The following is a 14,293-nucleotide window of genomic DNA, read 5'->3' as shown; positions in this document are numbered from 1 at the left end:
TAAAATCTTTGCTTCAAAATACAATTCACTGGGGGAACAGTTGGGAGAGTTGGAGGTCAATATTTGCCTCAAAAGGTGATGAGACAGAGATGTTCTCCATGGAGTTTTAGACAAAGGTTTTACAGTTCGGAGTGAGATTCTAGTGGCCAAATCTGCTTCCAGACGCTTTTGGCGTAACTGCTACTTAATATTTTGCCTCAGTAGGAGGTGAGCAGAATTCTTTTCCCAATTTTCCATAGGCACTTTCCATTATCAAATGTAAGGTCCAAGGGGGCAGCCCATTGACTCAGTGGGTTAGCCCTATTGCCTCACGGCGCCGAGGTCCCAGGTTCAATCCCGGCTCTGGGTGACTGTCCGTGTGGAGTTTGCACATTCTCACCGTGTTTGCGTGAGTTTCGCCCCCTCAACCCAAAGATGTGCAGGTTAGGTGGATTGGCCATGCTAATTTGGCCCTTAATTGGAAAAAATGAATTGGGTACTCTAAATTTAAAAAAAAAAAAATTAAGGTCCAAGCCTTTCCAGCATTTAACATTTCTTCTTCAAAAGAACATTATCTACCTCGTGAAAGTATTATGAGATTTAAACTTGCCCTGTTATTGTCTTTTCCTCTCTTTGGTTGTTAATGCTTTGTGCTCTTGTCAATTCAACATAGCCATAACTGTTTAGGGTTAATGTTTGCGTTTAATCTATTTTTTTGCTTTTCAAATCGATTTACTGTATTTTTTAAGCATTTTTGTTATTTCTGATTACTTATCTTTTATCCGCACTTTCCAAATTTCTGTTTCAAACTTTAATTCTTTTCTTAGTTTTTAAATCTGAGAATGGAAAATAGAATTTTTTATGACAATGAATTTTTAAAAAAAATACTTGACTACTGATAGAAATCAGATTTTCTGGTTAGCTATAGATAAGATAGATAAAAGGTTTAATGAAGAAATCCTGGTTGGAAAAATCCCTAAGTGTAATTAACTAAATCAATATATTAACCATGAGAGTGAGGAAAAGCTGACTCGCTGTGAACTGATCAGATAAGACACTCCATTCTCACATTTTGCAAATTGCTTGAAACAGAGACAATTCAAGGCCAGTGAAATGAGACTCGCATGCCTTCCCAGGCCTGGACAAGATCTGTTTCCATGGTAACAGTCAGTCAGGGTCATGATGACTTTTCAAAAACTGTGTTAATCTAATTAATGTTAGAGGCATAATTGGCAAGCCAGGTTATGGAAAAATACAAAATCACAAAGACTTTTATCTCTTAAATTGACAGACAGTTTGGTCGAATTGAGTGAATTCTAAATTAGTTAAAGCCAATCGCAGCTGCAAAGAGGGCAAAACTTTAAAGATAGTAATCTTCTTAAAAGATCAGTTGTCAGGATGAGAAAACATCCCTTTTCTATACCAGAATCACTCTAACCTAATTTTCTGAAACCTATTCTGCTTGCTTTGCAAATTCGCCATTTTCTTTTGTTTTAAATCACGGAGACATTTTATAGTGTATTATGATTTGAAGAATTCCTGAGTTGTATTTAGAACTTTGTATTTGCTAAAGACAATCAATCTGACAAGCTTTTTGCCGGGCTCGTTGGAACTTCGTAAATTTTGTATTGAACATTGACTTTATCAGTGGACACTAAAGCTGACGAATAAAGTTTTAAATAACTTTACCAATATCACATTCTGGAATCTCTGTTATTTGGGAACTAAGAAGGGATAACGCATTTCCAGGATTCCGAATAGACATAGAGATCCATCAAGTAACCAATTATTTTTTTTCCCAATTAAGGGGCAATTTAGAGTTGCCAATCCACCTACCCTGCACATCTTTAGGTTGTAGGGGTGAAACCCATGCAGATACAGGGAGAATGGGCACATTCCACATGGACAGTGACCCAGGGCCGGGATTGGAACCCGGGTCCTCAGCGCTGTAGTCCCAGTGCTAACCACTATGCCACGTGCCATCCCTCTGACAATGAATTTTACACATTTTCACTATGTTGGATTAGCGATACGTACTGATCTTAATTGGGTCGTAAGGCTTCCAAGCTCTGAGGTATGGTGCACTGGCAGAATGGGCTGAAATGCCTTTAATGCTGTGAACTTCTATGGGTGTTAATACAATGATCTATGTAGAAAATATTTGTGTTTATCTTTATGAATTAAACTTTTGTGTCTGCAATATTGTCCATTATGCAGCAGTGAGCATGAATGTTGGTAATTAGCATCCCCATTAGAATGTGAGGCAGATTTTGTCTTATTTTCTACTTCTGTTTTTTAATTATGTGGTTTTTATCCTGCACCGCTCCATCGGGGGCTGTTTAGCTCCCTTGCTCCACGCAAATCAAATCTACGTCTCTGAACAAAGATTAAAATCTTGCCCAGTTCGATCCCAACCTATCCTCTTGTGTGGCCTAACAGCAACCCGACCTGGCATCTTGCCAACTATCTAACTTTAATTGTACAATCTAGCAGCCAGTCTCACTGATATCATTCCCAGCTGTCTGCTTCCAACACTATTTTTTAAATCATTTTATTTTTATACAGTTTGCTTTTGTTCTTCCGACTTTGAGGTTTAGATCTTGTGATGATTTAACAGCTGAATTCCAATCTATTTGGTTCTCAAAAATGTATGAAAACTGAGATTCTGAAAGCCAGCAGCTTGCTTTCTTAAATTACCAAATTGAATATGTATGTGTAGCAGGAAATTGTGTAAAGTCTCCCTGGTAACATCACCAAAGCCCCGATCACCACTCTCTTGTGAACACCCAGGGCAAGACAAAACCTGCTTTTAGCTGTCGAGAAGTTGTAGAAGTCTTTATTGGAAGAGAGACGGACAAAAATGTGTTGAGAAGGAATGTGCTTTAGTCGTTCTTTTCACTGGGCTTTTCACGGTAACTTCATTGCAGTGTTAATGGAAGCCAACTTGTGACAATAAAGATTTTTTTAAAAGGTGGATTGGGAAATGGAAAAGAAATAGGAGGCAGGGTTGCAGAGACTTAAAAGGGAAGAGAAAGATAAAGAAAACCAATTGAAGAGGGGCATATGTGAACAAGAAAATGCAAGAGCTAAAAATAAAGAGGGAGACAGTGTAGTAAATGAAAAACAGAAAGAAGTGTAAGAAGAATACAAGCAGGAAAAATTGGTCTGCAAGGAAAGCCACAGGAAATAAATAAGTTAAATTTTAATTTTCCTTATGAATTTTCAACATGGATGATTTGGTTTTTCAAATTAGTTAACTGAGCATTTAAAATTCACTCTGTTTTTGACAAGACAGCCAATTGTTATGTGTTAATTAGTGATTATCAGTAATACAGTCATGGAGTTGAATGTTCTAACAGAGAGCTGGAGTTACTATGAATGTAAACCAAAGTGGAGGGTTTATATTGTCTATTGTTGCTGCCATCAGCCTTTATTAAATTTTATGCTGTTGGCCATTTTCACTGAGAATCAGGGGTCTTGAACATTTGGGGTCAAGGAATAATTATTTTGTGCTTGGCTGCTCCGAGGCAGCAATGTTGACTGTTGAGCAGAGACTGGTGGGACAGTCCGGGTTCAGTGCTGAGGCTCCATTACACGCGCACATGTGGTGGCTAGCTGTGCCGCTCCATCAGAGTCTTCAAATGGTTTTGGATAAAGCCATTGGCTGCTGCTCAACAATCCTGTTTCCACCAATAACTCTTCCTCTTTCTCCTCTTCCTTGGACGCACCCGTGTTCAATTCAGGCACCACCCTTCATAGAATTTAAATAGATCATAGAATTTTCAGTGCAGTAGGAGGCCATTCGGCCCATCAATTCTGCACCGGCCCGTAGAAAGATCACCCTACCTAAGCTCACACCTCCACACTATCCCAGAAACCCCATCTAACCTTTTTGGGCACTAAGGGTAATTTAGCATGGCCAATCCACCAAACCTTTTAGGAAGGATGTGAAGGCCAAGGTTTTGAAGAGGGTAGAGAAGAGCTTTATGAAAATGAATTTAGGGATGAGGGATTGCAGTAATGTGAATGGATTAGAGAAGCTGGATTGTTTTCCTAGGAGCAGGGAAGACTAACAGGAGATTTGACAAAGATGTTTAGAATCATGAGCTGTTTAGACCGGTTATGAAAAGAAACAGTTTCCATTGTCTAAAGAGTAGATAATGAGAAGGCACCGATTTAAGATGGTTGAGAAAAAAAAATGGTAACTTGTGGCAAACCTGTTTACTTGAGTGGCTAGAAGAAAAATAAATTGTAGGGAGGTCATGAAATGCAAGCACGGGAATAGCAATGTTTCACTGGGCTCTGGCACTACTCATCCTTTAATCCTCTAATTTTTCATGTTTACATGGCCCATATTTACCTAATCCGGGAGTGAATACTCCATGGTATGTCCCTGGAAGATTTCTGGCTAAACGTTGGGAATAAACCGCCGAGGAATCCTCAGAAAATCTTTTAGCAACTGGGGTGGAGCCGACTCCAAAATATGGTGACACTGTTCCTCGAACGGGTTCTCGATCCGACACACTCGAAGGCATTACACCTGATTACTACTAATGTTATTGAAGTCATTGACGATAAGCTCGACTTGATGGCACAGAATATCAGTGCTCATGAGATTGAATTGCAGAATACTAATAAGCTTGATGAAACGCAGGAATGAATCCTGACAGTTGAAATGTAACTTCCCCAGTTGAGGCCCACTTGCAACCTTGGAAAGCCAGTTACGTGGTATGTCAGAAATCCTGGATGATAGGACAGCACACTGACGCACTGGTTAGCACTGCTGCCTCACAGCGTTAAGGACCCGGTTTCACCCCGGCCCGGGTCACTGTCTGTGTGGAATTTGAACATTCTCCCCATGTCTGCATGGGTCTCACCCCCACAACCCAAAGATGTGCAGAGTAGATGGATTGGCCACACTCAATTACCCTAAATTAGAAAAGAATAATTGTTGTACCTCTAAATTTATAAAAAGAAAATCATGGATGATCTGGAGAACTGAAAAGAAAGTTGCAAAGATATGGAAAAAGAGAAGGAATGGAGGTAACTGGACTATTCTCAAAAGAACTAGCACAGATTAGATGGCATGAATGGCTCCCTTCTGTGCTATCCTATGATTTAAAAGGAAAAGTCAGAGGGTGTATCAAGTTGTAACTTGTTTTTAAAATATAGACAACAGTGAAGATTTAAGTATGCCCTATAAAACACAGTAAGTGCATAGTGGAAATGCAGTAGAACAGTTAAACATGGTATTTCAAACTGCGGGCCATGACCCGTGGTCGGGTGTCGGGAGGTTTGTGGATCACGGGATAAGTGCCCAACGACCATGACTGATTTTTAAGCTGAGAATGCTGGTCGTGAGGGACGGGTTTCGGGTCACTTGCAGATGATTTCCTTGCTCTGGTTGCTGTGAGTCAGGGCTCTCCTCTTTGGCGCCATGTCTGATGCTGCCCACCCTCAATAACGTCTCTCATGGTGAGCTGAGCCAATACCGAGACTAGCATTTTCGTGAAGCCGATATAAATATGATAAATTATTGAGATACAGCTGCACTCCCTCTGTTGGGAATCTGTCATTTTACACTACCAAGGAACAGATCTATGAACTCTTCACAAGAAGTGATGTTAAGCAAAGTATCATGGGTTTGAACAAAATCAAGAAAACTTCATGCGGATTCTATTTTGTGGTATATTACACACGTAGTGATGCTGAACAGTGCATGAGATTTGTTAATGCAACACATTTGGATGATCGAATCACCAGAACAGATTGGGATACTGGCTTCAAAGAAGGCAGACAGTTTAGGCAAGGGAAATCTGGTGGTCAGGTGTGAGAGGAATATAGAACAGATTATGACGCTGACAGAGGTGGATTTGGAATACGGGTCCAGATGCAGAGTCCCAGAACCAAGACAGAAATTCTAAGCTTTCACTGATGTACATCTGAGATAATGAAGCTAGGATCGTCATAGAAACCTGGGATTGAAGAATACAGCTGGCACGTTAATGCCTACAGCTTTGTGCTGTTCATTCTTTCATCGATCCAATTAACTCTTTCAACAGTTTCAAAGAAGAAGTTCTCCAGGCCAGGTGTTGGATTTGGAGGTAGGAGAGCACTTTGGGGACAGTGACCACAATTCGGTGACGTTTACGTTAATGATGGAAAGGGATAAGTATACACCGCAGGGCAAGAGTTATAGCTGGGGGACGGGCAATTATGATGCCATTAGACGTGACTTGGGGGGGATAAGGTGGAGAAGTAGGCTGCAAGTGTTGGGCACACTGGATAAGTGGGGCTTGTTCAAGGATCAGCTACTGCGTGTTCTTGATAAGTATGTACCGGTCAGACAGGGAGGAAGGCGTCGAGCGAGGGAACCGTGGTTTACCAAGGAAGTGGAATCTCTTGTTAAGAGGAAGAAGGAGGCCTATGTGAAGATGAAGTGTGAAGTTTTGGTTGGGGCGATGGATAGTTACAAGGTAGCGAGGAAGGATCTAAAGAGAGAGCTAAGACAAGCAAGGAGGGGACATGAGAATTATTTGGCAGGAAGGATCAAGGAAAACCCAAAAGCTTTCTATAGGTATGTCAGGAATAAGCAAATGACTAGGGAAAGAGTAGGACCAGTCAAGGACAAGGATGGGAAATTGTGTGTGGAGTCTGAAGAGATAGGCGAGATACTAAATGAATATTTTTCGTCAGTATTCACTCAGGAAAAAGATAATGTTGTGGAGGAGAATGCTGAGCCCCAGGCTAATAGAATAGATGGCATTGAGGTACGTAGGGAAGAGGTGTTGGCAATTCTGGACAGGCTGAAAATAGATAAGTCCCCGGGACCTGATGGGATTTATCCTAGGATTCTCTGGGAGGCCAGGGAAGAGATTGCTGGACCTTTGGCTTTGATTTTTATGTCATCATTGGCTACAGGAATAGTGCCAGAGGACTGGAGGACAGCAAATGTGGTCCCTTTGTTCAAAAAGGGGAGCAGAGACAACCCCGGCAACTATAGACCGGTGAGCTTCACGTCTGTAGTGGGTAAAATCTTGGAGGGGATTATAAGAGACAAGATTTATAATCATCTAGATAGGAATAATATGATCAGGGATAGTCAGCATGGCTTTGTGAAGGGTAGGTCATGCCTCACAAACCTTATTGAGTTCTTTGAGAAGGTGACTGAACAGGTAGACGAGGGTAGAGCAGTTGATGTGGTGTATATGGATTTCAGCAAAGCGTTTGATAAGGTTCCCCACGGTAGGCTATTGCAAAAAATACGGAGGCTGGGGATTGAGGGTGATTTAGAGATGTGGATCAGAAATTGGCTAGCTGAAAGAAGACAGAGGGTGGTGGTTGATGGGAAATGTTCAGAATGGAGTACAGTCACAAGTGGAGTACCACAAGGATCTGTTCTGGGGCCGTTGCTGTTTGTCATTTTTATCAATGACCTAGAGGAAGGCGCAGAAGGGTGGGTGAGTAAATTTGCAGACTATACTAAAGTCGGTGGTGTTGTCGATAGTGTGGAAGGATGTAGCAGGTTACAGAGGGATATAGATAAGCTGCAGAGCTGGGCTGAGAGGTGGCAAATGGAGTTTAATGTAGAGAAGTGTGAGGTGATTCACTTTGGAAGGAATAACAGGAATGGGGAATATTTGGCTAATGGTAAAGTTCTTGAAAGTGTGGATGAGCAGAGGGATCTAGGTGTCCATGTACATAGATCCCTGAAAGTTGCCACCCAGGTTGATAGGGTTGTGAAGAAGGCCTATGGAGTGTTGGCCTTTATTGGTAGAGGGATTGAGTTCCGGAGTCGGGAGGTCATGTTGCAGCTGTACAGAACTCTGGTACGGCCGCATTTGGAGTATTGCGTACAGTTCTGGTCACCGCATTATAGGAAGGACGTGGAGGCTTTGGAGCGGGTGCAGAGGAGATTTACCAGGATGTTGCCTGGTATGGAGGGAAAATCTTATGAGGAAAGGCTGATGGACTTGAGGTTGTTTTCGTTGGAGAGAAGAAGGTTAAGAGGAGACTTAATAGAGGCATACAAAATGATCAGGGGGTTGGATAGGGTGGACAGTGAGAGCCTTCTCCTGCGGATGGATATGGCTGGCACGAGGGGACATAACTTTAAACTGAGGGGTAATAGATATAGGACAGAGGTCAGAGGTAGGTTCTTTACGCAAAGAGTAGTGAGGCCGTGGAATGCCCTACCTGCTACAGTAGTGAACTCGCCAACATTGAGGGCATTTAAAAGTTTATTGGATAAACATATGGATGATAATAGCATAGTGTAGGTTAGATGGCTTTTGTTTCGGTGCAACATCGTGGGCCGAAGGGCCTGTACTGCGCTGTATTGTTCTATGTTCTATGTTCTATTTCTGAGGAGCAATCATTGTGTCTAATTTAGGTTCCTTCAAAAATTGTAATTTTTGTCACTCTTAATTAAAACTGAATTAAAAACCTAAAGAAAGAGAATGCTGGCCGTGACTGGGTTTTAAATGTGAATGATCCCCCCTCCCACTTCCAGAAACGGCGGCAGAGAGTAGGTCACTCACCCGGCATGTACACTGATGTCTTGTGCCCTGAACGTCCATGCTTTTGGTGCAAATTCACAAGAAGAGCAATTCCTCCATTTTCTAGCTGCGAGCAAGAAAGGAAACAGGACTCTGAAGAACTGAAGATGGACATTTTGTTATCAGGAAGAGAAAGCCAGAGACACAAACGGGCCAGGATCTTACAACAACGGAGTCTGCTGGAGAGACCTGCGCAGGAGAGTCCACAGCAGGATAAAGCAGTGCTAGTGTGAGGTGTATACAGAGGTCCAAGGCCTCTGGTGAACAGCCTACTAAGAAGAAACTGAAATTTAGATCAAAGTAGTATAAAGATGATTCCTTCTGTGTTAATTGTGCCAGTGCAAATCAGGATGCAAAGCCCATGTGTGTTATATTCAGGGACGTACTGGCAAATGAACATTTGAAACCCTCAACTTCAAAGGCATTTGAAGACTAAGCATGGCGATTTAGAGGACAAACCTTGATTTTTTTTTTCAAGGGATGCAGCAAGAACTTAAATCATCAGCTTAAATTCTGAGCAGAAATGTAACATTGACAAAGCAAGTGAGATTGTGAGGACCAAACGGGCGCTCCTTCCTCACCAAAGGTAAACAAAAATGGTGGGTCATGAAGGTTGGCTGGCGTGGGTCCCGAAGGGCGGCCAGTTAGTAAAAGTGGGTCCTGGGAAAAAAAGTTTGAAAAACGCTGTAATAATCTCCTGTTTCCTCAGCATCAACCCTGTTTCCAATATTGCTTTCTTTGAGTGATTTCAATTTTCCTTTTATATGATTTCTAACAGGTGAAATTGACAATTGAAACCTTCGCCCCTGACCCAGTAGGAACCAGCCAATCTTTCGCAAACCCTACTAAACCAGTTCCCACTGATAGCAATTTGGTGAAACTCTTGTGGGGTGAAGACACCACAGATCTCCAAATGGGAATTGGCAACGTTCCTCATATTGCTATATATCTAACTTTAATGCTGGAATCAGAAGATTCAAAGGAAAAGGTATGTGCAAATTTGTTATTCTGGTGTGTTTTAAAACGTTTGAGAGGATGATTTTGTGAAATCGTTTGAGTTTGGAGGAAGTATAGGTCGAGTACCCTTGATCCGTTAATTCAAAAACTGAACACATCCTAAAAACACACTTTTGAACCTCACTGAACTTTAGCTTGGGAAGCCTAGTTTTTCTGCACATTTACTTGCAAATTTTGTACTGAAATGGCGAACGTGTCAAAAAAAATACTTATTGTAGGTACCCTGTATTTATTATTTAGTGAGACATCTTACTTTTCTAGCCATCGGCTTAGGCTATACAGATTGATAGGCGTTTTCAGAAATGCAATCAACCCGAAGGGTTTTGGGTAAAAAATACTAGACATGTAGTAAAGTGAAGGCCAGCAGCCTTGGGTGCAGGCCAAACACTCGTCTCCGGCATTTTATTTGCGTAAAAAGAGCACAGACTCCACTATGTGTGTCTGAACTGCCTTTCCTTATCATTACACCAAGAGAATTTGGTGTACTTTGGGGGGAACAGTCAGGAAAACCCACCCTCAGATGAAGCATTTTATTAACTCTATTTATAAGTTCATAAGATATAGGAGCAGAATTTAAGCCATTGAGTCTGCTCTGTCATTCGATCATGACTAATCTTATCCTGGCCTCAACTCCACCGCCCTGTTGGGCGGCACGGTGGCGCAGTGGTTAGCACTCTGCCTACGGGGCTGAGGACCCGGGTTCAATCCAGGCCCTGGGTCACTGTCCGTGTGGAGTTTCCACATTCTCCCAGTGTCTGTGTGGGTTTACCCCCACAACCCAAAGATGTGCAGGTTAGGTGGATTGGCCAGGCTAAATTGCCCCTTAATTGGAAAAAGATAAATGGGTACTCTAAATTTTTTTTTTTTAAACTCCACCTCCCTGCCCGTTCTCCGTAACCCTTCAACCCATTACCAATTAAGAATCTGTCTAACTCCTCCTTAAATTTACTCTGTCCCAGCATCCACCGCACTTTGGGGTAGCACATTTCACAGATTCACGACCCTTTGGCACAAGTAGTTTCTCCTCAACTCAGTTTTAAATTTGCTATCTCTTATCCTAAGACTATGACCACTTGTTCTAGAACACCCCACAAGAGGAAGCATTTGCTCCACTGAACAATCACCATTTAGTGCCTAGCTGATTTAGATAGTTCGCTAGATACAAAAAAAGGAAGTGAGGAGAGAATGAATCTAGTTGATAGACCACTAGTACCTGGCTCTAAAATAAAATCAGTTAAAGACTTGAATGCAAATCTTTCACTTACCATGTTGACCAGAAATGATATAGTGAAGAGATCTAAAGCGGAAAGAAAGAAATCAAAATGGGACAGAAGTGCAAACCTCTTAAATACAAGAGGTGGTTTTCAAAACTGAAATTGTCATAGTTGTCAAGATGCAATTTTATTAATGCCCATGAATCACTGTCCCATGTCATTTTGAATATTCAAGCTTATGCACTTTGATGGATTTATTGACTGCTCCATCACTTTATTGTTTATTCCGATGTGTTGTGAGTGGAGTAATTCTAACTGATGTTGTGTTTATTTTTTGATAACTACAATCATCTTTTTAAACCATCCTTCCATTCTGCTTTCACTCTCGCCTCCAATAACCAGCTCATGGACTATTTTGTCATAAAGATTAAGACAATGCCATCAGCTACTGCTGCCATGCCCCTTTCCCTAGCCCACTGGGTCAAACTTCCCCTAATGTTGCCAGTCGGCTGAAACTTGAACTCCTAACTTTCTCTAGATTCTACTCCATCTCCTGCCAAACTATCACCAAGTTCATCTTGTCTGTTAGACTCATCTTCTGCTCCCTCAACCCTATTTTCCTATCAAAACTGTTGACAGTCCAACTTCCCAACCTGGCTCCATGTTAGCTGATATTGTTAACCGTTCCCTCTCCTCAGGTACTGTCCACTTGTTTTTAATATCTGCCATCATCACCTGTCTCCTGACAAAAGTCACTCTTGACTCACCTGTCCTTGCAAATTACCACCCTGTATTCAACCACCTTTTCCTCTCCAAAGCTCTTGTGTGTTGTCACCTCCCAAATCCCCACGCCTTTGACTTTTGCCCCACTAATTTACTGAAACAGCCCTTATCAATGTCATAAATGTGGTTGTGGCAACCTATCCTTTGTGATCCTTCTTGACCTATTTTGTAGTCTTCCGCACAGGTGCCACACCATCTTTCTCCAACATCTCTATTATCTAGCTGGGTGGAATTGTCTTTTCATGGTTCTATTTTTATCAATCTAATCAGAGCCAGAGAATCACCTGCAATGACTTCTCTTTCAACTCTTGCACTATTATCTCCAAAGTCCCCAAAAGATCTATCCTTGGGCCCCTTATTTCACACCTGCATGTTGTCCTCGGCGACATCATCTGAAATACATTGTCTCGTCCTATTTATACACTGATGACTGTCGGCTCTATCTTGCCATCACCTCCCTTGAACCCTTTTGCTGTCTCCGATTTGTTATACTGCTTATCCAACATCAGTATCGGATGGGCAATACTGAGAATATTAGCCCTTGTTTTTGGTCCCTGCCACAAACTCAGTTACGACCTCTGTTCCCAAATCTCCCTGACAACTATGTAAAGTTGAACCAGACTATTTACAATTTTGGTGTTTGGCTGTGAGATGAGCTTGAAACCATATATCTAGTCTGCCATCAAGACCGCCTACTTTAGCCTCCATAACATCACCTGACTCCAGAGCTCATCTGCACACCCACAACCCCCACTCCCAACAGACGCACTCCTCCCTGTCAATACTCTCTTCCACTCTTCCTGGTAGCATTGTAATGCTCTATTCTCCCACTCACTCTTCTATATTTTCCCAGTTCACCACGCAACTTCTCCCACCAGCAATGTTCACCGCGCTTCTGGCTCGCCTTTGGAATTCCTGGCTCCTGTCTGGCCAATGTTGGGAGAGTCAGCATTGTAGGGCAGTTTCACTTACCTGAGGGGAGAATATTGTTGAGGATGAGGGAGATGATGAACATTGTAAGGAGTGGAGATTGTTGGGGTGAAGGAAGGGGTGAGCATTGTCGGGGATTGAGGGCGGGATGGTGAGCATTGTCGTGAGTAAGGGCGGGTATGAGCAATGTCAGGTTGAGCAGTGTAGGGTGAAAGAAGGGAATGAACATTATCAGGATGAGGGAGCTGAGTATAGTCGGTGTGAGGAAGGGTGTGAACAATGTAAGAGCGTGAGGATGTGCTGGATGTTAACGGCTTCATTTAAAACATAGTCATAGACTTTTACAGCACAGAAAGAGACTCTTCAGCCCATCATGTCTACGCCGACCATCAGGCACCTAACTAGTCTAATCCACCATTATCCAGTACTTGGTCCGTGCAAATGCAATGGCATTTCAAGTGCTCATCTATTTGTGAGGGCTCCCGCCCCTACCATCTTTTCAGGCAGTGAGTTCCAGATTCGAGCCACCCGCTAGGTGAAAAGGTTTTCCCTCGTATCTTCTCTAAACCTGCTGTCCATTACCTTAAATTGATGCTCCCTGGTTATTGACTCCTCCACTAAGGAGAAAAGTACCTTCCTATCCACCCCATGTCCCTCATAATTTTATACACCTCAATCAGGTCTCCCTCAGCCGTCTCTGCTCCAGGGATAACAACCCCAACCTATCAAGTCTCTTGATAGCTGAAACACTCCAGCCTTGGCAACATCCTGGTGAATCTCCTCTGCACACTCTCCAGTGCAAGCACTTCTTTCTATAGTGTGTGAACTGAACTGTACACACTACTCCACCTGGGGCCCAACCAGCATTTTATATAACTCCAGAATAACCTCCCTAAGCTTGTGTTCAAGGCCTTGGTTTATCAAGGCAAGAATCCCGTAGGCCTTCTTAGCCACCTTATCTGCCTGTCCTATCTTCCGAGATCTGTGAACCTGCACACCAAGGTCCCTTTGCTCCTCTGTACTTCCTAGTGTCCAACCATTCTTTGTATATTTGTTTGCCTTGTTAGTCCTCCCAAAATGTATTACTTGACACTTTTAACTTCATGGTTAAATTCCATTTGCCACTTTCCTGCCCATCTAACTGGCCCATCTATATTCTCCCGCAACCTAAGGCCTTGCTCCTCACTATTTATCACACCACCAATTTTGGGTCATCTGTGAACTTACTTATCGTACCTCCTACATTCATATCCAGATCATTATTGTATACTACAAACAGCAAGGGACCCAGCACCGATCCCTGCGGAACACCACTGGACACAGGCTTCCAGTCACTAAAACAACCATCAACCATCATCCTCTGCCTCCTACCACTAAGCCAGTTTTGGATCCAGTTTGCCAAATTGCCCTGGATCCCATGGGCTCTTAACTTTCTTCACCAGCTTTCCATGTGGGATCTAGTCAAAAGCGTTATAAAGTCCATGTAGACTTCATAAACTCGTACTACCCTCCCCTACACACCTAGTCACCTCAAAAAATATAATCAAATTTGTAAGACATGATCTCCCTTTGACAAAACCATGCTGACTGTCCTTGATTAATCTATGCCTCACCAAGTGGAGATTAATTCTGTTCCTCTAACCAGCCCATCTATATCGTCCTGTAATCGAAGACCTTCCTTCTCACTATTTATCACACCACCAATTTTTGTGCCATCTACGAACTTACTTATCATACCTCCTACATTCATTTCCAGATCATTAATGTATACTACAAACAACAAGGGACCCAGCACCGATCCCTACCACTGAA

The 14,293-nt window shown here is 42.4% G+C and overlaps 1 protein-coding gene and 1 pseudogene across 3 annotated transcripts in view; both read left to right on the top strand.

The window, feature by feature from the left end:
• The window catches only part of intu (inturned planar cell polarity protein), a 125,927-nt gene that overhangs the window by 55,929 nt on the left and 55,705 nt on the right, over positions 1 to 14,293 (top strand). For 2 of the 3 annotated variants that reach the window (XM_072495678.1, XM_072495677.1), the window contains exon 4: positions 9,316 to 9,525. The exons of the other annotated variant lie outside the window; for it this stretch is intronic. In XM_072495678.1, coding sequence (XP_072351779.1) covers positions 9,316 to 9,525 — 210 coding nt within the window. The remainder of the gene's footprint in view (positions 1 to 9,315; positions 9,526 to 14,293) is intronic. 3 annotated transcript variants of the gene reach the window in all.
• On the top strand, positions 5,618 to 5,914 carry LOC140408210 (nuclear cap-binding protein subunit 2 pseudogene; annotated as a pseudogene).

The sequence above is a fragment of the Scyliorhinus torazame genome, chromosome 3, assembly GCF_047496885.1.
Source record: "Scyliorhinus torazame isolate Kashiwa2021f chromosome 3, sScyTor2.1, whole genome shotgun sequence".
NCBI classification, from domain to species: Eukaryota; Metazoa; Chordata; class Chondrichthyes; order Carcharhiniformes; family Scyliorhinidae; genus Scyliorhinus; species Scyliorhinus torazame.
This window is presented reverse-complemented; position numbering and strand designations above follow the sequence as displayed.